Genomic DNA, 26,900 nt, shown 5'->3' with positions numbered 1-26,900 from the left:
ACCATCAGCCAGACCTGGGGCAGAACATTATCACCTGAGATCCAAACCCTATCCATCCAGGCGGTATGCTGACTTTTTGACTGAGGCACCCACCCATCGATCAGGAGGCCCGCCTCCTCTCTGCTGCTGCTGCATATGCTATGGCAGAGCCCTGCTGATACTGTGTGGAAGTGTATTTTCATCTTATGATATGTTTATTTATTTTTTTTGAGTTGGGGAGTAATGTAGTGTTGCTTTTAGATGGGAGAGCCTGTCTTATGTTTCATTGAGAGGGAGAGTGTTAGCCCACCCCTTGTTGTTGAAACCAAATGGTTTGACTGACGTGGCATCAGTCTATAGGTGTAAAAGACTGTTGTGGGAAATGGGCAGGATTTTACAAACGTATCGAGTGAGTGAGAATAAAGGTACTGTTTACTCCACGGGTGGGCTCTGTGTGTTTATCACAGGCCCAATCTGTACACCGGAAGCCCAATCAGTGCATGTTGTATGAGCCACGATGTGATAACTCCTGAAGCCCAACCTATGTAGCTATGGGCCAGATGTAAGAAGCCTGTTTACATTTGTTAATGGTCTCAATCACTATTTCAGGCCATTAAGCAATGCAAACTGGGCTTTTCTTGTGTACAAAGTCCTTTAAGGAGTCACAAATTGCAATTTCTACCCTGTAGAAATCGCAATTTGTGATTCCCAGGAAAGGAAATTGCAAATAGGGATTTCCTATTTGCGATTCCTATTCTGATATACCATGCATTTCCTAGATGCGACTTGGGCATATAGGAGATGCAATTACCATCGACTTGAAGTTGGTGGTAACTAGGTGCAATTTCAAAAAAGCACCCCAAAGTGCTTTTTTCTAATTGCAATAGAGCACACACATGCCCCTCAGCCATATGTGTGCTCTACAGGTGCCCCCACTATTTTTGGGGTGCGCCAAGGGAGGCCTTTTGCCCATTGCCATCCTTGGTTTTGCATTTCCTAAATAGCGATTTCCTAATAAAAAATCGCTATTTAAGAAATGCAAAACTGGTCCATTGACTCAAATCGAATGGGATTTCTTAATAGCAATTTCCTAATAGCGATTCCTACTTTGTAGGAATCGCTATTAGGAAATCGGTATCTTAGTACATTGCATTTTGCAATTCTTAAATAGCGTTTCTATGAAGTCACTGTTTAAGAAATGCAAAATTGCATTTTAGTACATCTGCCCCCATGTTTCTTGCAATAAACACATATCAAGCTCTTCAATAAACCTCTCCAATAGTTATCTAATAGTTCAGATTTTAAACCTTTGATGTTACAGCTAATAATAGAAATATTTCTAGATGAGACTTGTTATAGAGACACACTCACTCATAGAATACTTTCCCTACTAGCTAAATCTATAAGGGTACATAAGTTGCTAACCAATATAGACACCGAATACAACCCTCCTTTTAAGATATCAGCTGCACAGGAGCACTAGCCACAATGCTACTTTCTAGACTGTTTAAATCTGTGGAGGCCGTATTTTACTAGCCAATCCAGAATTGGTGCCCAAGCCTCTAGTTGAGATATCGGCTGCTAAGTCACTGGAAAAGCATTCCTCTATTTAGGTGTGCCATAAACACATAGTAGATGAGTTACCAGCCTCCCATAATCCAATTCTTCTTTCTTAATAATGGCCAGTTGTGACCCTACTCATAAATACCAGTTGGTATACCACATCCTCTTGTATCAATTTCAGAATTTCAGAATGGTATCGTATCTGAAAGGGTAGGGCACCCCGCCAATTTTCAGCTATGAAAGTGTACCCTATAACATTAGCCTTCTGGCAATTCAACCCCTAGCACGAGCATTCACATGTTGATTGTACAATGAACTATGCATTTGAGTCCTGATGATATATCTTAAATGTTCTATCTCAATTTTATGTTTAGGAAGTGTTATGGCTGTCATTTGCCATCACTAGCTTCATATCTACGCTAGTGTTTCACTTTTAGAATTAATGAGTGTGATATTCATATCTGAGTGTTGATATTTAGCTTGGAGTCGGTTTGTTGTGGTGCATGGACATGGGCTGAAACAGCTCCTAGAAGCCTGCTTGATCTATTGGTACCAGAGGCAGCTATTCCATTATTCTAACCACAGTAAGCACTGGTCAGTCATGCTCGAGGAAGAGGGACAAAAGAACTGAAATAAGCTTCTAATGAGAGGAAAACAAGACCATGGCCTGAAAGGTCTGTATAGTCTTAATATACAAGTATGAAGTAGTTTGTACTAAGCGCTGTATCGTTTTATATTTGCATTCCCAGTTTCACAGTATTGTCTGTCCACTTCAATACTTTAAGACAATTATTGCTGACAACAAATGCCTGATAAATAAAAGAAATGTGCAGTCAAATGCTGCCACAGATGGAACAGGAGGCCCAATCATTCTTGCTCTTCCTTCCCACGACTTAAGCAGCACCACTGCCATTGTTATCCTTAAGCCTAGGGCACCCCCTCCATCACTACACCTCATACAGACCCATATCGTTTATTAACATAGAAGCCAAAATTCTGACGAAAGTTCTAGCATACTTACCAAATGCCTTCATGCCTAGCAGAATTACCAGGTAATGTCTTCAATTAGCACTAACACAGACTTACAGACTGTAGAGTGAAGCAGTGTTACTTTCAGTAGATTTCCAGAAGGCTTTTTATTCTGTCCACTGGCCTTTCATGGTTGAGGAGGATGGGATTTGGTCAATGCTTTTGTGGGTTTTTAAAGGTCCTGTACTCTTCCCCAGTCATAAGCCCATGTCCAGGTGAACAGGGCTTTTTCAACCCATTCTGCGTACGCCATGTTATATGCCAGGGATGCCCGCTCTCTCCGCTCATTGTCACTCTAGTTACTGGACCTCTTGCAGAGTGGAATAGGCAGGATACTGACCTCTGGGGATTCCGGTTGGTAGGAGGCTTTGAGGATAGGATCTCTTTATATGCAGATGACCTCCTCTTATTTCTATAGCGCCCGAGGACTCTATCCCAATAGGTTTCCATTTGTTCAAGGCGTATAGTGATGCCTCCGGTGTCAGGGTTAATTTGGGGAAATCGACCCACATGCTGCTCGCCTGAGTTCCTCCTCAAATATCCTGTGTAGGGAAATTAACAACTGCTCCTACCTATCTGAAATACCTTGGCATGTAGATAACACCTGACCGGTGCCTCTGCTCCCTTCAACATAGCCCCACTGCAGAGTGTAGTTCAGAGGGACCTCAATAACTGGGCTTTCCCCACATCTTTGATAGTACCCAAAACATTCCACACATACTATCCCAAAAAATGTTTCCACACACTGCATATTTTGCAGAGATAATTCCTGTGGCAAGCAGGTCATGTTCAGAGTGGGCTGGGATCCAAAACCTCTAATTGTATTACTGGGCTTCCTAGCTAATTCCCTTAACAAGTGGATCTTCTGCTATAGGGACAAAGCAGCAATGCATCTGAAGCTATTTCTCCTACAACCACATGACTTAGACTCCCAACTCTATCACGCCTCCACCTCCCACTCTCAGCTTGCAATTACAAAAATCCCACTTGAATGCTGGAATATGGCAATGAAACAGGCAGGTTGCAGGGAAGGGCAACCACACAGACCCTGCACCCCCATGGTATGGAACATTACTTAAAGAAGTGGTCATAATGCAGGGCTTTCAAGCTTGGGACCTCATTGGTGTCTCCAATCTTGGAGACCTCTCGGCTACTGACCACATACAATCCTTTGAACAGTTAACAGCTGAGTTTGAATAACTCATTCCCAAGCCTCCTAGAAATGTGGGACGGGAACATTGGAATCCTTAATGACAATGAATGGCTTGAAGCAAAATTGGCCCCTATTTGTTGGCCACTTCTGCCATTCTCAGACTCATATAATTTAGATCCTTACATTTAGTATACTACCATCCCTCTGGGCTGTGGCAGATGGGAAGATCATTGTCAGGCGCATGCTGGAGATGTAGTAACATGGTGGGCAAGTTCTTGTACATTATTTGGGGCTGTCCTGTCATTACCACATACTGGCATAGAATATACGCAGACCTAAAGGGTGTATGAAATCACAACTTCCCTCTAGCCCCTGGGGTTGCCTTATTGGGGATTTAGGACAGTTGGGAAGGCGGTCACAGAGCACACTTGCTTGTAGGGCTGGGCTACTTTGTTGCCAAATGTGACTTTGCAGGGAAATAGCAGAGTGCTGCCCGTCCATCTCTTGGCGCGTAACGGGGAGGAATGGACAGATGTGCCTTGGGCCGAGGAGGCAGTTTAAAAGGCCACAGGTGTCCCTGCTAAGCTCCAGCGGGTCTTGTCAAGATGGATACAGCCCAACAGTACTTCTTTATCATATCTCTGATGCTTTTTTTGGCACCAACATGTACTACTTAAGGTGGGAAGTGCGATGCTAGTATATTTTAAAATTTCAGGTGGGCTGGTCGTGCGATGGTTCTCTATCAATGTGCATTATTTCAAAAGCTACCCTGTCTTCTACACAATGTTTTATTGGTGTGAAAAATGTCGATAAAATATTTTACCAAAACAAAAATTATGCCCTACTTTAACAAATCTCATTTGCTAAAATTGTAGAGATAATGGAAAGTGAGACAGAGTCCTCCTCATCTTCGTCTTCCTCATCTCATCAGAGCAGTAAGGCGTCGTCCAGGCGCATGTCGAAAATTATTGAAAAGAAGAAAAAGAAGAAAGACAATACCGTCAAGCCCAAGAACCCTAATGCAGGTAAATCATCAACAGAAAATCAAAATGCAGGTTGCCCTAAGGTCACAAGGACCTTTTATGGCTGTCAGATACCTGATAATGTGTAGTTTCTTTCCATATGTAGGAGATGACTCTTGAGTTGTCTTGGGAGGACTGACTGCGTTGTAATGAAGACACGTTTCTGACATTGGTGTGGATAAAACTATCAAGTGTGGACGAGAGTGGCGATGTAAATGTAGTGCAGGACAAACTCTGCAGAGTAGAATAGTGACTGACCAGAGATGTCAGGCACAGCTGGTTCTGAGAGGCAAAGCCCCTAGTGTGAAGGCAAGACTTGCTGTTTTCAAGTCTAAGTATAGACAGAGCTTCTTGTTTGAAATTATGCATACCATACAATTCATGCACGTAAAATCTGAGATTAGCAAATTCTGCTATCACAGCATTAGCTTTGTCTTTGCAGCGCAGATTATTAAACAACGAAAACGACTAAATATAGTTCGCAGAAACCTTAGAAAAGTAGACATAAGATGAAAAACAAAAACATATGTACACAGTTCTTGTCATTTTTGGGGCTAGTATTCAATCCATGCCTCCAACATATTGCCGAGCTGTAACTTGCGACTGACTTTAAAGAAAAACCCTACAATCATCTCCTTTCTCTAAAGGTTTGTTGTAGTTCAATTTAGTAATACCAAATTGCCTACGATTCACCATGGCTTTCAAACACCCAAATGGTTTAAAAGGATCGTAGCCTTACAAAGATAAAAAGCAATGCTTCATAGTACATCATTTATTTCGGTCTTTGATCTTTTGATTTATGCATTGAATGTTAGAATATATTTTACAATAATGCACATTCATATTTGTTTTAATTTTATTTGTTTTATGTATTAACTAATTTAATATCAATGCTTTATAATTTATTGCGTTTTTTGGGTAGCGATGAGGACAATATATTTATTTTAAAAAGTTTAAATTTGTTATATATTATTAAAATTATTTTTTGTATTGTTTTGTTTCCATTACACTTATTTTTGTTTATCTATAATGCAGATTTTTTTAATTTCAAATACGTTTGAATATTTTTATTTTGTTATGTACTTAAATATTTTTAAAAGGTTTAGGAATTCAAACAGCATATCTAACCCCATCCAAAGTACAAAACTTTCCCTACTTATAGGGAATTGGGTTACCGGTCGAGGGGGGTGGAACTCTACTCAGGTTGTAACCACAGTCGTCACATTGCACAGAGCAGTCAGGCTTCACTCAGAGGCAGTGTGTAAAGTTTTTGTGCAACACTTCAAACAGTAAAACTGTAAAAATACCACACAAGAAGGATCCCACATCAGATTATGAAAATATAGTAGGTTTTAACCATGCAATTAAAAGGTTCGACATGTGACATTACGCTTAACATGTCCTGGTAGTGAAAAACCTTTCAATTTGCTGTTCACTACTGTGAGGCCTACCTTTCCCATAGGAAAACATTGGGGATTTCTTATTACATTGAATGACCGGTAATTCCTAATTGGGAGCAGTTTGATATGTCATGCTTGGTACCTCTGAAATTGAAATGATAACCCCTCTTTAATGATAAAGTCAGATGTTTTATTACAGTTTTGAGAATGCCACTGTTAGAAAGTTGACATTTTCTTACCCTTGGCCCTTTTTGCCTGAAGCCTGTCTTGGGTCACATGACTGGGGTAGCTGACAGTGACTTTGTGACTTCTTCCCAGAAAGTCACACAATAGAGGGAGTAGATGTGCTTCAGTGGATCCTGTTGCAGGATCGAGGGGTGGAGCTGAGCACAGTCCTACTTATACCTGAATAGCCTGTGCTCCAAAGGGCCTAACAACTCTGTATTTTCACTACAGCTAGCTTGGAGTCAGGGCAGGGGAGTCAGGAAATTCCATGCACTTCAAGGAACCTTTCCAGAAGCTTTTCCCACCTTTCACAAGAAGGCCACCAGGCTATAAAAATAAGACCTTCATACCCACTCTTCATTTCATTACTGGACCAGTGGAAGGACTCTCAGAGGACTGCCTGTTGCTGTGACCTGCAGTGCACGCTGCCAGACTGCTGCTGTACCTGGAAGAACTTCATTGCTGCCTGGAGCTTGAACCCTCAGAGGTCGTCGTGCTGTTGAGCCCTGCATCTTCACCTGCACCCATGACTACCAGAAGTGACTCCAAGAGCTAGTTTGCTGGCCTCATGTTCAGAACCGCAAGGGCATAAAAAGGTTCCCATCATCTAGAATTCTCACCTAGGAATTTAAAGAAATTCAAAGCAATATTTGTTTCTCTTCAGATTATATTGACTGCCTCCTGGTCGATGAGGGGATGAAATATAGTAAGTTTCACCAGTTTTCAAAACTAAGCACTGTATGACAAGGAGTAGGTTGTGTCTGGAAATTATGTGTGTGTTCAAAAGATGATATTGTATATGTAGAGGTGAATATGTATGTATAAACATTATTTAAATGAATCATGTTGTATAAAGGATTCCAATATTGTACACCTTTTTGTTTAATGGTTTATTTGCAACATTTCCAGCGTTCCATTTATCCTTGAAGGGGGTTGTTAAAATAAAGTTTAAAATAGATGATGGTAAAATAGGTGGTGTCCAATAGAAAATTGTTAACCTAGTGGTTAAAAAGCAGGGATGCAGATTAGTCCCCACATGCAGGCCATTTTCTGTTTGTTGTTATGTGTCCGCTTTTGGCGATATGATCTTTAGATACTAGTTTTTACTGAAAACTTAAAAAATTCATAACTATGGTTTTACTGTTTGGATTTTTTGTAGTTTTGGTGGCAAATAATTTATTAACATTTACTTTATTTTTGTAAATTGGTTTGGGATTTTTCTTGTATTGTGTTTTTACTTTATTACACGTTGCCTCCAACGTAAGCTTGGCTGCTTTTTGTGCACAGCTACCCAGAGTTAAGCATAGGTTAATTTAGTGACTTTTTGTGGTTCATCCTACAGGTGATTATGGCTGTTGCTTGACCAGGGCTCACACCCCAATAAACCAACAACCCAATTTCTCACAAAGTGTTACACCCGGACAAAGTCACAAGTTTAGGCTGACCATGATTGGAGTGATGGTTGGATAGAAGGGCCAGGTTAGGCCCTCTGGAAAGTTACCTTCTTAGTCCATCACAAAGATTCCTGTTTGCAGTAGAGGGGGCCCGAGGAGCAGGGAAGCATTGAGGGCAGTTGTCGCTGTATCGCAAAGAGCAAGCCGGGCATCGTGGACATTCATTGCTGTAGCGCAAAGATCTGTTGTCATCACAAGCAGTCAGGCTGGTGCTTCACAATGGTGCTCCCTATCAGAGGTCAATGCTGTAGCGTGAATGGTTGGGTTGATGAAACTTTGCATTGGTAGACAGCATAAGCAACAAGGTTTCAGTACCAACAGGCCCATTTGCGGTTGCAAAGAGGCAAGAAATTTCAATTCAGCTCCACTGAGGCTACACCAAGGGTCCAGGACCTGAGGGGCACCACTTCCAGGTCAGGGGCTTACCCCAGTTGAATCTGAGTGCTGGTTCAGGTGGTTCGTATGTCTGTTATGTCTCTATGGCTCTGAACATGATACCAGCAGCCAAGCCTTGGGAGACACTCTGGGAGTCCTGGGTACAGGTGCAGGTCCTATTCCTCTGGCTCAAGCAGGAGGGCAGCATGGTAGCAATCCAGCAAGGCACTAGTCCAGCATGGCTGCAGTTCAGTAGAGTGGCAGTCCTTTCAGCAGTACAGCAGTCCTTCTTCCTAGCATGTACAATCTATTCAGGTGTAAGTGGGGCTCTGCCTACCTCTGCCCTCCCATCCTGCCAGTGATGGCCCATTAGGCACACCTAAGCTCTCAATTGTTTGTGACTGTCTAGGAAGAATACACAAAGTTTAACTGCCAACTACACCCAGTCATGTGCCCCAGAGAAAGGCTTCGGGTATTAAGTGGAAAAGACAGGAAAATGACAACTTTCTAAGAGTGGCATTTTTAAAATTGTAACCACAAATCTGACTTCACCACGAAAGAGGAGTTTTCAGTACAATTCCATAGACACAAAATATGAACTATATACCCGTTCCAATTTGGAAGTTATAGCTTATTAAATGTAATAAGGTAACTCCAATGTTAACCTATGGGAGAAACAGCACTTGCAGTAGTGAAAAACTAATTTAAGAGTTTTCAACCCTGAAATGTAAAACCTAATATTATATGTCCTATTTTTTAAATGCATTGCACCGGGCTCTGTTGGCTGTTTAGGACCTACGTTAGGGGTGACATATGTACTGAAAAGAAAGGGTTGGGCCTGGCAAAAGGCTTATCATTCTAGGTCAAAATGGCAGTTAAAAACTGCACACACAGGCTGCAATAGCAGACCCAAGCCATGTTTAAAGGGCTTCTTTAGTGAGCGGCACAATCAGTGCTGCAGATCCACTAGTAACATTTAATATACATGCCCTAGGAAAAGGTAGCACCACTTTGCAAGGGACTTGCAAGTAAATTAAATATGCCAGTTGGGTATAAGCCAATTCTACCATGTTTTAAGGTGAGAACACAAGCACATTAGCACTGGTTACCAGTGGTAAAGGGTTTAGAGTCCTAAAAACCAACAAAAATGGGTTGAGTGAAGGCAAAAGTTTGGAGATGACTGTGTAAAAAGGGCCCAGCCCAACACTACTGTTGCTAAGATTGGAGTGGAAATCGTAAATCTAGCCCATCCAAAGTTCAATGTTTTTACTTGCTTTTGCTTATGTTGGAGTGGGAATGGTATGCTTATGTTGGAGTGAGAATAGTAAACCTAACACATCCAAAGTCCAACACTTTCCCTGCTTTTGTTTACATTGCAGTGGGAATAGTAGACCTAATCCCTCCAAAGTCCAATACTTTCCCTTCTGTTTTTCAGAAACAAACACTTTTCTTTCTGTTACTTAGAAACAAGTGGAAATAGTTGCTCTAACCCCGCCAAAGTCCAATAATTTCCCTGATTTTTCATATGTTGGGATGAGAATATTAAATCCAACCCTTTACTTACACTGGAGTGAGGTTTGTTAATCTAACTCCTTTAAAGTCCTGATTTTCCTTACTTCAGAGTGGAAATAGTAAATCTAAACCCCCCAAAGTAGAGCACTTTCCCTACTCTTGCTCAGATTGGAATGGGAACAGTAAACTGAACCCCTCCAAAATCCAACACTGTCTCTACTGTTGCTTATGTTGGAGTGGGAATAGTAAATCTAACTTCTCGCCAAAGTCCAACACTTCCTTACTGTTGCTCAGACTGGAGGGGGAATAGTGTATATTATTCCTCCAAAGACCAACATTTTCCTTGTTTTGTTTACGTTGGAGTGAGTCTAATTAATGTCACCCCATCAAAGTCCAAGATTTTCCCTATTTTTGGTAAGATTGGAGTGGGAATAGTAAAGCTAACCCCTTCAAAGTCCACCACTGCTCATGCTTTTGCATAAGTTGGAGTGAACAATGCAAATGAAATCCCTCCAAAGTCCAACAATGGCCATTCTGTTTTTTAGATTGCAGTGGGAATAGTAATTTGAATCCCTGCACAGCCCAACACATTTCTTGTTTTTACTTATGTTTGTCTGGGAATGGTAGATCTAACCCTTCCAAAGGCCAACACTTTCTCTACTTTTGCTTCAATCGGAGTTAGAATAGTACATATGACTCCTTCAAAACCTTATACTTTCTCTAATGTTGTTTATTTTCCATTATTGTTTATCTTTTTTAATTCAATATTTAAATAATTTTGTTTTTAAACCTTGCGCTTTTTTAAATTATATTTTTGTTTTTGTATTTATTGTATTTTAATTTAATCAAATTTCAGATTTACTGTTGGGGAATATAGGGCCTGATTTATAGTTTGGCAGATGGGTTACTCCATCACAAATGTGGAGGATATCCTGTCTGCCATATTACGATTTCCATAGGATATAATTGAATCATAATACAGCAGACGGGATATCAATCATGTTTGTGCAGAAGTAACCCCCTTCGACAAACTCTAAATCAGGCTGATAGTTAATTCTTAACTTATTGCTAATATTTTATTGTATTTTTATTAAATTATTTAAATATTGTTTTCATATTTTTAAAGTATATTTATAAACATGTATATTATATCTCAGTTTGTATATTTAAATTACATTAATAAAAAAAACATGCTTTAATCATCTTATTATTGTGCAGTTTATTGTGTTTAATAGATTACATCTACTGCTATCCATATGAAGATTTTGATATACTTCACTTTTTTGATGATGTTCTGTTTCACAATATTTTTGGCACAATGTTTTTGCAGTTGACATATAAAGTATGTAAGGTCAATATTTTTGCTGACAATATTTTTGACTCAATATTCTTGTGTCACAATATTTTTAGAAACATACTGCCTGATGTACAAAAGTAACTTACACTTTTGAGTACGTTTACAATTTGGCATAAGTGTACTACTTTTTGGTATTTACAAACTGCACATTTGTAGTAACTTACACTTTTGTAGCGACTTACACTTCCGATGGCCAACCACTTGTAGAACAACACCATCCTGTATAAAATAATGGAGATAGGGACGAAAAATAAAATCACATACAAAATAATGTTAAATTCAATTAACTTCTTTTTTTTCAAATAGTTAAAAATATTTTTAAAATATAAATTAATGTCAGCAAATACTTAAAAGTGCTATCTTTGAGTAAATTTACTACTTCACAGTATTCGCAAACTGCCCTTTTGTAGTAACTTACACTTTTGTAATAAATTACACATTTGTAGTAAGTGTAGAACTGCAGGTGGTCAGGCAGGCAGTGGTACCCTCCCATATACAATAATGGAAAGAGGGATTTGAAATAAAGTCCCATAGGAAATAATGTTAAATTAAATAAATAATTTAAAATAGTTAAAAATATAAATAAATAAAAATTATTGTTAAAAAATATGTAGAGGTACTATCTTTCTATACTTCAACATTAATCTATATTTTTTTATATTTGTAACAATTTTACATATTTTTAGTTTTTTTTTAAACATTATTTGCTATATAGTTTTAATTTCAGACCTGACCTCTATTATTTTCTATTATTTTCTATGGGACGGTTTTGCAGTACCAGTGGTTGGCCATGTGTGGTGCTGGACCCACTACAAAAAAGTTATGACCAACGTGTATGTTACTACAAAAGTGCAGTCTGTGAATACGGAAAAGTAGTAAACTCAATTAAAGGTGTAAACATACTCAAAAGTGAAGTTTGTGAATCATGCCCAATATTTTGTCATGCAACCTATTGACTACCCAAAATTTAGTGTCCTCCATTAAAAGGCTTGATCCAACTACCATAGATAACTGTCCGGTTACACTTTGCCGTGTCCTACAAGAAAATAATTGGAACATGGCGGGAAGTGAGTGGTAGACGAAAGAAGCATTGTTGATACCGTTAAGCATTCTTGAGCTCAAAAATGGTCCCATCTTGCTTAACCACTTAATAGAATTATAACATATGTAAATCCCCACTTACAAGATTGATGATTCTGCCAAAAACAAGACACCCAGTCCTCTGGTAAAAGTGCATTTTAAAACATTTAAATCAATCAACCTACTAAAATCCTCATACAAGGAAGCTATTGAATGGTTTTACTGATTCTCTTTAATATTTCCCTCAGAGTCTGTGCATTATATAGAATCCATATCACTTGAGATTAAGGTCAAACTCTAATAACGATAGGCAACGAAAAATCCTCCAGTCTTAACCAAATCACATTGATCACGTGTGGAATATTGTGAACTGGGCTATAGCAATTTCCCAGCAATTTCTTAACCATTGGTGGTCTATCTCTACCATACATCTTCTCACATTAAACATACAAATCCACACTACCTCAAATCTGATGTTCTTCCAAAGAATTATGGGTGTCCTTTCAGTGCACAACACTGGCCATTGAGGTATGCACTTCCTGAAACCAGAAATATTTAGCCCCTTACTTCTGCCTCCTTTCAGCAGCGTGATGAGACTCAAGCAGGTAAAGGACTCCAGACATCTGTTACTCCAACACAGTCTTCACCTTGTTAATTTTATGCTTTACTAAAAGACCATTCCCATGCATAGCAACTGTTTTCATTTCTATTTCATTCCCCTGTACTGAATTCTGATCCTAGCAGCAAAGTCATTCTCAGTGCGATACATTATCAAAACTAGTGCCTCTGTATTTGTTTTTATTTTTCAGGCCCACTTTCATCCACATCTTGTCCCACTCCTTTCTAAGGCCCCTTCTCAAGATGCTTTGTGGATTTCCCAGCCTTCTCGACTCCTCGCCACCCACTTTCCCAGAAGGGAAACTGAGCACAACACTCAGGTGAAGGGAAGAGTGTTAGGGGATGTGCATTCACATCCGAAACCACCACACAACCACCTTTTCCTCTTTACCATCACAAAATATGTAGCATGAAAAAATACTGATCCCAATCTGCTCACTTATCTATTTTTCCCGTGAATTCTTTTACCTTGGTGAGCGATCACAAGGACGGAGAAGAGTACATATGGGAACACTTCCATACTCGGTAAGGGATGATAAAATCTATAAGGGGGGATCATTTCCTCTGAGCTGAGGAAGCTTCATTGAGTGTTCAACCCTGTTGTAGATTTCAGAGTTTGACAGCTAAGCTTCTGCTGAACTCTGCGGTGCCCGTATCATGTCTTGTCTCCCAAAAGCCACCTGGAACCTGCAATAGGAAAGTGAAGAATGGGCTCACGAAAGGGACACTGAAGACATGACAGCATGTGAGCTGGTGGAAGTAAGTTCAGAGAGAGTCTGGAAGCCTAGGGTGCTGAACTTGAGAAGAGAAGACAAGATATTCTACATTCAGTGGACCTCTGCCACCTCTTAACCAGAGATCCCAGAAAGGCTGGAAATAAGGCAGGCAGGCTAAAGGTTAGGGCAATGGTAATAAGCCATTGAAGGAGGAAAACACTGCTCCTCATAAGAATAAAAAAAAGCATTGATAGCTATTTCAAAGAGGATTGGTTTCATGTACCCGTAGATAAAGCATAGGAAGATAGGTGTTTTACCAAACAAAGAAGTGATTAAATCCAATAAAGAGCAAGTTGCAACTATACAGTAAATTGGTAGGAAGCTCGACTTACTGGATTTTAAAATAGAATCATCAAGCCATCTTCAAAAATGATGTCACTGAAACTACCTGGTCTACAAAAAACAACATATATAAAGCTCTTAACTGAAAACATTGCAGGCAAAGCTGAAACACCATAAAAATGCTTACCAGTGTAATAATCTGGGAGTAGTGAGACTGATACAAATGCTTGGAAACAACAGTTAATTGGCAAAATGCCATCTTGGGGCTGATTATATACACTGGACTGAATCAGGGAAATATAAATGACTGGTTGATTGATGTAGCCCAACGGATTACTGACAGCCCAACTCAAACAAATAGAAAGCCAAAGATAACTATCATATACTTTCAGGATTATCTGATTAAAAAATTGTGCTATATTTGGTAATGAGAACAACATTACATTAAGTTCTGGATGGTCAATCTTTACAGATTTTTCTCTACTTGGCATTTGAGACTGCATAGAAGCTGTGAGCATTTTATTAGCTGTTTATAAGTAAAATGTGGCTCTGGTCAAGGTTACACAAAACTAAAAATTGCATTAGGAGAAGTATCAAATCTTCTAATAACAATCAGCCTGATTTACATCTGGGCGGAGGGGAATACTTATGACAAATGTGATGGATAGCCCATCTGCCGTATTACGATCCCATTATATCCTGTGAGGATCGTAATACGGCGGACGGGATATCTATACGTTTGTGACGGAATATTCCCTCAGCCCAGATCTAAATCAGGCTCTAAATCTGCATAAAAAAGATGCAACATCTAATAAAGAAGATCAAGCAAGAGAGCAATATTTTTTTCATGCTGACTCAGTGTAATTCCTCTGATTAAATGTTAATTTGGTAAACCATTAGAATTAAATATGCAAATACGCATTATTTAAATTAAATGAGAATGAGGGCAGGTCTGAGGCACTTCAGGTTCTCTGTTTCCTACGACTGTGGCCATTTAATGTGTTTATACAAAACTGCTTGACTTTCTTTAAAAGACAAGGGCATTTGAATTTGTGTTGGAGGAGTGTTTATTGTAAATATACAAAAATGCTGAATTGTTTATTTTTATTTTTTGCAAAAAAAACTTATGATAGAAAGGAAAAGTAATAAGATCAGCATTAACTATGTTTTCCTCATAGGAAAGGACATACCAACTCCCCTGTCGCCAACTAAGAAGAAGACACCAAAGACAACACCCACGAAAGGTGCTCCTCCCGAAGAAGTAGAAGACGGCAGTGGAATGGTGTTTACAGAGTCTTCTACTTTGCCACCTCCTAACACACAAATGTCAACAATGGGAGAAAAAGGTACTGATGAAACTTCTTTACCAGTAGGTCATACTGGTACAACATCTTCTCCATTACCATCTAGAAAATCTACACCCTTTGAAGCAGTCACTGACATAATGGAATTGTCAACAAAGAGTATTAGCACATCAACAGAATCAAAAGCCACATCTGCTGCGGCTACAACTACAGAAACTAAGACTATTGGTCAATTGTTGACAACCTTAGCCACTTCTGGGACTCGTACAGAGCACCCGCTGAGTACCACATCTACTGAGACAACCAGCACAGAAAGATCACAGAGAATTACGGCAAATCCGGAAACCAGTACAGACCAGGCACAGAAAATTACAGGTACAGAAGGAACTAATACAGAGAAGCCACATAAAATAACAACAGAGGGAATCAGTAATGAGCCATTACAGGGAACTACATCTGTTGAAAGGACAAGTATAGAGGAACCACACAGAAATTCAGGTACTGATGGAACCAGTACAAACGCATCCCAGAAAACTACACCCACTGAGGTAAACAGTACTGCTCAGCCACAGATAACTACTGCTATGAAGGGAGCCAGTACACAGCAGCCAACAAAAACAACAGAAGAAAATAGAACTGAGCAGCCACGGAGAACTACAGGCTCTGAGGGAACTAGCACGGTGCAGTCACAGAAACTGAGAACAACAGTGGGAATGAGCAACAAGCAATCACAGAGACCCCTATCTACTGAGGTCATGAGCACAGTGCTACCACATCAAACCAGAGGTACTGAGAGGACCAGTACAAACCGTCCACATAAAACTACAGGCACTGAGGGAACTAGCACTGAGCAAGCATTGATAACTACAGCTACTAAAGGAACCAGTGCGGAGCAGCCGCCAAAAAGTACAAACAAAGGAATTAGTACTGAGCAGCCACCGAGAACTATGGGTACTGAGGTAACCAGCAGTGAGCAGCCACAGACAACTACAGTCACACAGAGAACCAGTACGAAGCAGCCACAGATAATGACAGGTACTGAAAGAACAAGTAGTCTACAGCCAAAGAGCCCTACAGTCACAAAGGCAACTAGTTCTGAGAAGTTACAGACTACAGCAGCTCAAGAGGGAACTAGTACAGAGCAGACAATTATACCTACAAGTACTGAAAGAACCATGATAACACAACCACAGATAACTATTGCATCCACGGAAACCAGAACAGAACAGCCTCAAAAAACTATTGCTACTGAAGGTAACAATACTGAGTTACCACTGGGCTCTACGAGTGTTGGAGAAGCTACTAGTGAGCAACCACAGAGAACAGCATTCACAGTAGGAATCAATGCTGCGCAGTCACACAGTACTCCAGATACTGAGGCACCAGTTACAGAGCAGCCCCACAGAACTAGAACTACAAAAGGGACTAGTACTGAGCAGCCACAGACAACTGTGACCACAGAGGGGACTAGTACAGAACAGTCACAGAGGACTACAGTGACTGAGGAATCTAGTATTGAGCAGTCACTGAGACCAGCAGTCACTAAAGTAACTAGTACAGAACAGTCAGCAAATACAAAAGAGTCAGTAGTAACCAGTACACAGCAACCACAACGAACTACAGCTATGAAGAGATTCAGTACAGATCAGCCACAGAATAGTACAGCCATAGAGAGAGACAGTACAGACAGTACAGAGCAGACAAAGGTACCTAAAGGTACCAAAGAAACAATTGCAGAGCAGCCACTAAGAATTACAACTAATAAAGGGGAAGGTACAGAGCCACCAGAAACACCCACAGCTATTGAGAGAAAAAGTACAGAGCAACATCAGACAACTACAGGTACGGAAGGAACAAGTACAAAGCAGCAATGGATAAGTACCAAAGGAACCAGTACAGAGCAAGCAGGGGCAACTACAGCTACTGAGGAACGCACTACTGAGCAGCTGCAGAGGACAATAATTACTGAGGGAAACAGTACAGAGCAGACACTAAGAACTTCAAGTACAGAGGGCACTAGAACAGAGCAGCCAATAAATCCTGTGACTGTTGATGAACATAGTGTAGGAGAATCTGAAAGATCTACAACTTTTCAGATAAAAAGTACAGCACAGCCACAGATGATGTCTACGACCAAGGATACGAGTACAAAGCCGACACCAAAGACTACAGCCACTGAGGGTTACAGTACTGAGCTGTCACAGGCAGGTACAAGTGCTGTGGGAACTAGTACTGATCAGCCACAGAAGACCATAACATCAGAAGGAGCTAGTACTCTGCTGATACAGAGAACTACAGGTACAATAGAAATTAGTACTGTGAGAATTAATACACAGCAACCACAGAGAACTACAATTATTGAGAGAACTACCACTGAGCTGCTACAATCAGCTATGTCTACCAAGGGCAAAAGCGCAGACGAACCACAGGAAACTACAGCTAAAGAGGAAATCAGTACAGAGCAGACAAAGAGAACTACAGACACTGAGGAACCTAATATTAAGCTGCCACTTATAACTACAACCATTGCAGGAAAAGATACAGGGCAATCAGAAACACCTAAAGCTACTGAGAGGAACATTATAGCCACTCAAGGAACAGATACCAAAGTGTTTCTAGAAACTACAGCATATGTTGAAACACACACATCACTGCAGGCTCTGGCTAATAGTGAAATTATTACAGAACAAATATTGACAGTACCAGCTAAGATCAAAATGAGCACAGAACAAGTAGTGAGCACAACAGCTACTATAGACGCAAGCTTGCCACATTCATCAGACACAATAGGAATTGAAGATACAAGTACAGAGAATATATTGGCAATGACAGCCAAGAAAGAGGCAGACAGAGAACCATCACAGATGCCTACAAGAGAGCAGACAGGTAACAAATATTTGTTGAGAGATGCAACAACTAGGCAAACAAGTACAGATTATTCAATGACAGGAATTGTTACTAGGGAAGCAAGTAGGGTACATCTAATCACAAACCCAACTACAAAAGAAGCAGGTTCAGAACATGCACTAATGAATACTGCTAATACAGACAAGAGTGCAGAAGGCTCAATGCCAATTACAGCTTTTGAGGAGAAAGATCTAGAGCACTTATTAACAACACAAACCACTAATGGCACAGTTGAAGAACATCCACTGCCTATCATGGAAGTAAATACAGATAGCTCTCTGAGACAGTTAACTAGTATAAAAAAAGGGTCAGAGAATACACCAAAATCTAAGGTGACCAAAGAAATAGTGAACGGCCATACACTGACAACTTTATTCACACAAGAAACCAGTTCTGTACATCCATCCACAACTCCCAGAAGTCAAGCTGTAAGAACAAAAATGTCTTTAATCACTTTGGCTCCTAGAGACAGAAGTGCCAATAATCGATCAAACCCTCCAATGACAGAGGAAATAGGTGCAGAGAACATTATGGAGTCTTCAACTACAAAAGACAAAAGTAGAGAAAATGCATCAAGCAGCCAAAGGGCTACTGCAGACCTTTCGTCAACACCTTCAAAGTCTGGAGAAGCTGCTGCAGAGCTTTCATCAACATCATTTTCTACTAAGGAAGCAAGTGGAGAGCTTTCAAAACACACTCCTTCAAAGGAAGCAAGTACTGATATTTACTTGCCAACTCTTCCTTCTAAGGAAGCAATTGCAGAAGTTTCCCCAACACCTTCGTCTAAGGAAGCAAGTGCACAGTTTTTATCAACACCTGCTCCATCTAATGAGGCAAGTGCAAACATTTTGTCAACACATTCTATGAAGGTGGATGTAGATATTTCAACACATTTCTCTTCTAAGGAAGCAACTGTAAAGCCTTCATTGACAATTTTTACTACAAAGGAAGCCAGTGCAGAATTTTCATCAATGCATGCTCCATTTAAGGAAACAGGTACTGAGATTTCTTTAACACCTTCTCAATCTGAGGAAACAACAGCAGAGCTTTTATTGATACCTTCTTTTGCTACAGACGCAAGTGCTATACTATCAGCCACACCATTACATCCTAATCAAACATCAGGTCATTCTAACGATGCAGCTGCAGATGTTTCAGCAACATATTCTAGGGAAACAAGTGAAGTGCCGTCCTTGACATCTTCTCCTTCTAAAGAAGCAACTGCAGAGTATTCACCAACAGCAAAACATTTACCAGCACCTTATTCTTCTAAAGAACCAAGTGCAAAGCTTTTATTGAAACCATCACCACCAAAAGAAGCAGGCACCGGGCTTTTTTCAACACCTTCTAAGGACGTGGGTATACAACTATCACCAACACCTTCCCCTTCTCAGCGAGGAATTGCAGAGGTTTCATTACTGCCTTTTCCTACTAAGGAAGCAAGTGCAAAGCTTTCATCAACACATGCTCCATCTAAGGAAGCAGGTACGGATATTTCTTTGACACTCTCTCCTAAGAAATCAAGCGCAGATGTTTCATCAACACCATCTCCTTCTCAGGAAGCGAATGCAGAACTTTCATCGACACCAGCTTCTTCTAAGGATGCAAGTGCAGAGCATTCAGCAACTTCTAAAGAAGCAAGTGCAGAGCTTTCCTCAACACATTCTCCTTCTAAGCAGCATTCACCAACACTGTATCCTTTAAAGGAAGTAGGTGCAGAGTTTTCATCAACGCCGGCTCTTTCTAAGGAGGCAAGTGCAGAGGTTTTTTCAACACCTTCTAAGGAAGTGGGTGTAAATCTTTCAGTGGCACATTTCACTTCTGAGGAAGCAATTGTGGAGCTTTTGATAACACCTTTTCCTACAAAAGAAACTAGTCAAGAGTTTTCATCGACACATGCCCCATCTAATGAAGCAGGAACAGAGATTTATTTGACACCTTCTCCTTTTGACGATGCCACAGCAGAGCTTCCATTGATATCTTCCTCTTCTATCAAAGCAAATGCTGAGCTTTCATCCACGCCATCCCATTCTGAGGAAACATCTGCAGGGCTTTCATCAACACCTGCTCCTTCTAAGGATACAGCTACAGTGCTTTCTGCAACAGCTCCAAAGGGAACAAGTGCAGAGATGTCCTTCGATTCCCCTTCATCTTCTAAAGAAGCAACTGAAGAGCATTCAGCAACACCTTATCCTTCCACGAAAGCAAATGCAGAGATGTCAGTGAAATATTCACCTTCTAAGGAAGCAATTGCAGAGACTGTATCTGTGCCATCATCTTCTAATGAACCAGGTGCAGAGCTTTTGTCAACACCTTCTCAGGGTGGGGGTGTAAAATCTTCATCAACACTTTCCGATTCCAAGAAAGGAACTGAAGAGCCTTCATCAGTTGCTCTCCCTACTAAGAAAGCAAGTGCAAACCTCTTATTAACACCTGCTTCTTCTAAGGATGTAAGTGCAGAGCTTTCACTGATGCATGCTCCTATTAAGGTAGCAGGCACAGAGATGTATTTAACATCTTCTCAGGAATCAAGCTCTGAGCTTTCATCAACGCCAGTTCCTTCTGAAGAAGCAACTACAGGGCACTCACCAACACCCTACCCTTCTAAGGAAACAAGTTCAAATCTTTCATTGATACTGTCAGCATCTACCATAGCAAGTGTAGAGGTTTTGCCAACACTTTCTAAGGAGGTGGATGTAGATGTTTCAACCCACTCCCTTTCAACAAAAGCAATTGTACAGCTTTCATCAACACCTGCTTCTTCTGAGAAAGCAAGTGTAGATGTTTCAGCAACACCTTTCAAGGATGCAAGTGTACAGCTTTCCTTGTCACATTCCCCTCCTAAGGAAGCAGTTGCAGACCATTCACCAACTCCTTTTCCTTCGAAGAAAGCAAGTGAAGAGCTGTCACTGAAACCATCACCTTCTAAGGAAGCAAGTGCAGGGATTTCATCTACACTGTCACCTTCTAAGGAATCACCTGCAGAGCTTTTGACAACAACTTTTGAGGAGGTAAGTGTAGATCTTTCATCAAAATCTTCACCTTTAAAGGAAGCAATTGCAGAACTTCTTTTGACAACGTCACCCTCTCAAGAAGTGACCTCTGAGCTTTCATTGAGACCTTCTCCCTCTAAGGAATGGACTGCTGAGCTTCCACCATCAGCTTTCCCTTCTATGCAAACAGGTATAGAACTTTCATCAACACCTATAACTTCTAAAGAAGCTAGTGATGAGCTGACAATGACACCCTCGAAGGAAGTAAGTGCAGAACTTTCATCAACCTTGTCAAATTATAAGAAAACAAGTTCGGAGCTTTCATCAACACTCTTGCCTTCTAAGGAGACTAGTGCAGAGCTTTCATCAAAACATTCACCCACTAATAAGGAAAGTGCAGAGTTTTCATCTACACCTTCACCATCCAAGGAAGCAAGTGTACTGCTTTCATCAACTCTGGCACCTTACGCGAAAACAATTTCAGAGCTTTCAGCAATTCTGTCATCTTCCAAGGACGCAAGTGAAAGGCTTTCATCAAGTCCTTCATCTTCTAAAGAAGCAGTTGCAGAACCTTCATCTTCTATGGAAGCAGACACATCATTTTCATCAACACTTTCACCTTCAAAGAAAGTGGTTGTAGAGCTTTCATCAATACCATTTATGAAGATGAGTGCAGATCTGCCATTGACACCATTACCGTCTAAGAAAGCAAATACAGACCTTTCATCTACTATATCACCTTCTAAGGAAGAAAATTCAGATCTTTCATATACATCTTTAACGTCTAAGGAATCAAATGCAGCGCTTTCAGTGACACCTTCACCTTTCAAGGAAGTAACTGAAGAGTTTTCATATACACTATCATCTCCAACTGAACAAAATACTGAGCTTTCATTGGCAGCTTCCCCTTCCAAGGATGCAAGTGCAGAGCTTTCATCTACACCATCAGTTTCTAAAGAAGCAAGCCCAGAGTTTCCATATACACCATTAACTTCTAAACAAGCAACTCCAGAGCTTTCATCTACACTTTCACATTCTAAGAAAGCAAGTGAAGAGCTTTCATCTACTGTATCACTGTCTAAGGAGACAAGTGTAGGGATTTCATTGGCATCTTCTTCTGCTAAGCAAGCAAACACAGAGGTTACATACACACTGTCAGGTTCTAAAGAAGCATTTGCAGAACTTTTGTCAACACCTTTTAATGAGGTGGCTGTATATCTTTCACCAACTCCTTCCCCTTCTATGGAAGCAACAGCACAAGTTTCATTTACACCTTCTCCTTTTAAGGAAACTAGTGCAGAGCTTTCATCCTCATCATCCTCTTTTAAAGAAATAATTGCAGAGCTCTCAACCATTCATGCTCCTTCTGAAGATGCAAATGTAACACTTTCAGCAACACCTTCCAAAGAAGAAAGAACAGAGCATTTCTTGACACCTCCTTCTTCTAGGGAAGCACATGCAGAGTATTCACCAATACCTTATTCTTCTAAGAAAGCAAGTTTAGAGTTGTCATCAACATTACCACCATCTAAAGAAATAAGTGCTGAGAAATCATTGCTGTCAGTAACACCCTCTAACAAAGGTATTGCTAAGTCTTCATCAATCGCTTTGCCTTCTGAGGACAGACGTGTAGAACAATCAACAAAGTCACTATCCAAAGAAGTAGGTACAGAGCGTACGTCAACAGCCTTAACTTCTAAAGAAGCTAGCACAGAACTTTTCGTGACACCATCCTCTTCAATGGAAGCAAGTGCAGAATCTTTATCAACAGCTTCACCTTCGAAAGAAATAAGTGATGAACTTTCAATGGCGCCTTCTAAAGAAGCTATAGCTCAACAATCAACACTGTTGCCTTCTGAAAAAGTACTTGCAGAGCATTTATTGACACCTTCTGAGGCAGCTATTGTAGGACTTTCAACACCATCACCTTCCAAGGAAGCAAGTCCAGACCTTTCATCTACACTCCCACCTTCTATAGAAGTAAATGTAAAGCTTTCATCAACACCTTCACCGTTTATGGAGGCAAATACAGAGCGTTCAACAATTCCTTCAAATGAAATAAGTTTAGAGATTTCATCTATACATTCACCTTCTGAGGAAGCAAGTGAAAAACAATCAACACAGTCACAAAGTACGGAAAAAGGTACAGAACTTTCATCAACGCTTTCACCTTCTAGGGAAGCAAGTGCAGAAAATTCATTAACACCTTCTTCCTATATTGAATTAAGTTCAGAGTTTTCTATGACACCTTCTAAGGAACCAGATGCAGAGATTTCATTGACACCTTCTAAGTTAGACATTACAGCACTATCCTCAACATCTTTACCTTTCGAAGAAGCAAGTGCTAAGCATTCATCTACACCGTCACTTTCTCAAGAAACAAATGTGGAGCTCTCATCTTCTCTTTCTAAGGGCGAAAATTATGTAACCTCATCACCACTGTCACCTTTTAAGGAAGCAAGTTCAGAGTTTTCATTGACATCTTCAACTTCCAAGTTAGCAGGTACAGACCCTTCACTAACACCTTCACCTTCCAATGAAACAAGTACAGAACCTTTATCAACACCATTGTCATCTAAGGAAGCAAGCATGGAGCTTTTCACTGCACCATCACCTTCTAAGGATGGGAGTGCAACTCTTTCAGTGACATCTTCCAAGAAAGCAAGTACAGAGCTTTCAGTAACACCTTCTGTTGAAGCAGGGGCAGAACTTTCATCAATACCATCACCCTCTAAGAAAGCAAATGCAGAACATTTAACACTGTCACCTTCTGAGGAACTAAGATTAGACTTTTCATCAACCTCATCATTGGATAAACAAATAGGTGCAAACCTTTCGTCTACATCTTCACCTTCCAAAGAATCTATTGCAATGCTTTCATTGAACTCATCACCTTCTAAAGATGAAAGTACAGAACTTTCCTTCACACTTGCACCTTCTAAGGAAGAAAGTGTAGACATTTCTTCAAAGCCATTGGCTTCTAAGGTCTTACATGCAGAACACTCAGCACTGACACCATCTAAGCATGCAAGTGCAGAGCTTTTATCAACATCACTGCCTTCTACAGAAGTAAATATAGAGTTTAAATCAACACATTCACGTCCCAAGGAAGCAAGGGTAGAGCTTTCATCAACACCTTCAACATCCAAAGAAACAGATGCAGAGCTTTCATCAGAATCGTCACTTTTTAAGGAAATAAGTGGAGAGCTTTCATCAACACTATCAAATTCAAAAGAAACAAATGCAGAACTTTCAAAACTTTCAAACAAATCTGATTCAGAACTCACAACACTTTCACCTTCTAAGGAAGCAAGTTCTGAATTTTCATCGGTACCATCTCTTTTAAGGGAAGTGAGGCCAGAACCTTCAGCATTGCTTCCTGTGAAAGAAATACCAGAGTTGAAATCTTTGCATTCTCATGAAGCAGGTGCAGAATTTTCATCAACGTCATCACCTGCTATAGCAATAAGTGCAGAACTTTCATCCATACCATTAATTACTAATACCACAAGTGCTCAAGGTTCACCATCCCAGGAGGTGAATGCAGACCTTTTGTTGACACCGTCACCTTCTAGGGAAACAAGTGCAGAACTTCTAGCAACACCTTCTCCTTTCACAGATGCAAGAGCAGAGCTACCGTCAACAGCATCATATACTAAAGATTCAAGTGCAGACCTTTTGACACCCACGCCAAGGGTAACAATTGGCAAGCTTTTATTGACACATTTCCCTTTTCACAAAGGGAATGCAGAGACTTTACCAACATTTTCAACTTCTATGGAAACAAATTCAGAACTCCCTATGGAACCAAGTGAAGCACTTTCATCAACATTCAAGGAAGTGAATGCAGAAAGTTCATCAACACCTTCTCAGCTAAAAAGTATAGACCATCCCCTAACATCTTTGACTAATGATAAATTAACCACTGTACATTCTGTGATGGCTGTGTCTACTAAAGTAACCAACAGTGAACCTTCACATTCGCTTCTCACTCCTGAAGGCAGCAATACTGAAATGCATCTTGTAGTCAACATGCCAAGCCTACTTGTCTCTACTACAAGCCAACTCAAAACCTCTGACACAAAGAATCCAGAAATACATATTTCCACTGGAGATTTTGCAATCACCACTCATACTATGACACAAGAAATAGCAGGCAATTTCCATAAAATGTCTCTTGTCACAGCAAGTCCAGCATCTGATCTCCATGAGAAAAACAGAATCACCACACACATGTATGACAGGCTCTCTGCCTCATATAATGTGGCTGAAGCATTAACAATACAAGGATCAAGTGAAGATAAATATGCACTTCCCAGTTCTCCTTCTGCTCAGTTCAAGGATGAAACATTTAGTTCTCATATAGATACAAAAAAACATCACTCAAGTCAAGTTCCAAAAATGACAGAAACTGCAACAGAACTGCTACACAAACATATACCCTCAGTACACAGTGAAACTGACATGAATAATAGTCATATTATCCCATCAGGAACTTTCAATAAGCTAACTGATGGACCTGCAGGTACTTCACAGAGTAAGGCCATTCTAAAAGAATTCTCGACTACAAAGGGATTGCCTCTAAGTATTACAACTCCTTCAGAAAAGATGTATCTGTCTGAAAACCTGTACCCAACTCCTCTTTCATCGCTGGAAGGGATATCTGGTACTATTTCAAGTTCAAGGCTCCAAATAACCACCACGGAAACCACCAAAAGGACAACATCTGTTGATCAACAATCAATTGCAACCCATGCTACTCCAGAGCTGCGTGCAGATAATGACAGTTTAATTAATTCAGCCCTTACACATTTAGAAATAACGAAAACCACTGATGTTCCATCAATCACCTGGACTTTGCTACCTGGTAGTGCAGAAAATTCATTGCATGCTAGTCCAAGTCTTAAAAACCTTGATAAAAGTACTGATAGTGAAACAACTGCAACAAAATCATATTTGCATCACATCTCCTTCAAGCCCTCAGTAATTCCACCCAAGACAAAAGATAAGTTAACTACCGGTTCTGGCAATTCTTCTGAAGAACCTCTTGCACTGTCAAGAACATTAAGTGCCCGCAAGATTCAATCTAGCTCACTAGAAAAAAACTTTCTGAGCCAAGAACCTGCTGTAATAATGACTGCAACAACTGGAAGACATGTAGATGAGGGGGTTACGATACTTACAGAAAGCCTAACCACCACAAAGAAATTCATGAACATGCCTTTACTGTCTACCACCAGTGGTTCACAAGAGAGAGGGAACTCACCAGAGAGGCCATTAATTGTTGAAAGAGTTGCCTTTGCTAAGGAAGCCCCTAGGGTTATTTCATCAAAGACTCCCACAGGTTTTCCTACTACCAGCACAACATTAGGCTCAATTTACTATGAACCTAGAGTACTTGTAGAGAGGCCGAGCATAAAAAGTACTACTGATTCCCACAAAAGTACAGGAAATAAAAACATTTCAAAAGATTCACGATCTGACACGCAAAAAAGAACTGTGAATCCTGCTGGATCTAGCCTTCCAGGTAGAGCTCAAAGAAGTTAAACTGTACTCCATTAATTTTTCAAAATATTTGCTTCCGTAAAGTCCAGTGCAACAAGACAAGCAAGGATGCTCAATCGCCCAACAATTAGATTGCAGTGCGTCGGATGGCCCATTGACCAAATCACATATAGCATTTAAGAAAGACAACTGCGTTCTTTGCATCGGGGGAATTTTTAAAAGAGTGGTTGCTCGAGGTGGGATGCAGGGCTATCTGGAACTGATATAGGAGGAGGCGAAGTTCTGGCATTGTCTCTATCACTCCCCATTAATTGTCTTTCACATTGCTGTAACCACCAGTTAGTACTTCCAAGTGAACATTTCCCT

General features: G+C 40.3%; 1 protein-coding gene across 1 annotated transcript; it reads left to right on the top strand.

The window, feature by feature from the left end:
- Window positions 1-4,604: 4,604 nt before the first annotated feature.
- LOC138293907 (streptococcal hemagglutinin-like) lies at window positions 4,605-26,576 on the top strand. Its single transcript, XM_069233194.1, has 2 exons — window positions 4,605-4,749; window positions 15,004-26,576. The coding sequence occupies exons 1-2, from the start codon at window positions 4,605-4,607 to the stop codon at window positions 26,574-26,576; spliced, it is 11,718 nt and encodes a 3,905-aa protein (XP_069089295.1).
- The last annotated feature ends 324 nt before the right edge of the window (window positions 26,577-26,900 follow it).

The sequence above is a fragment of the Pleurodeles waltl genome, chromosome 4_2 (assembly GCF_031143425.1).
Source record: "Pleurodeles waltl isolate 20211129_DDA chromosome 4_2, aPleWal1.hap1.20221129, whole genome shotgun sequence".
In the NCBI taxonomy this organism is placed as follows: domain Eukaryota; kingdom Metazoa; phylum Chordata; class Amphibia; order Caudata; family Salamandridae; genus Pleurodeles; species Pleurodeles waltl.
Note: the sequence above shows the minus strand (reverse complement) of the source record. Positions and strands in the feature narration are given on the sequence as shown.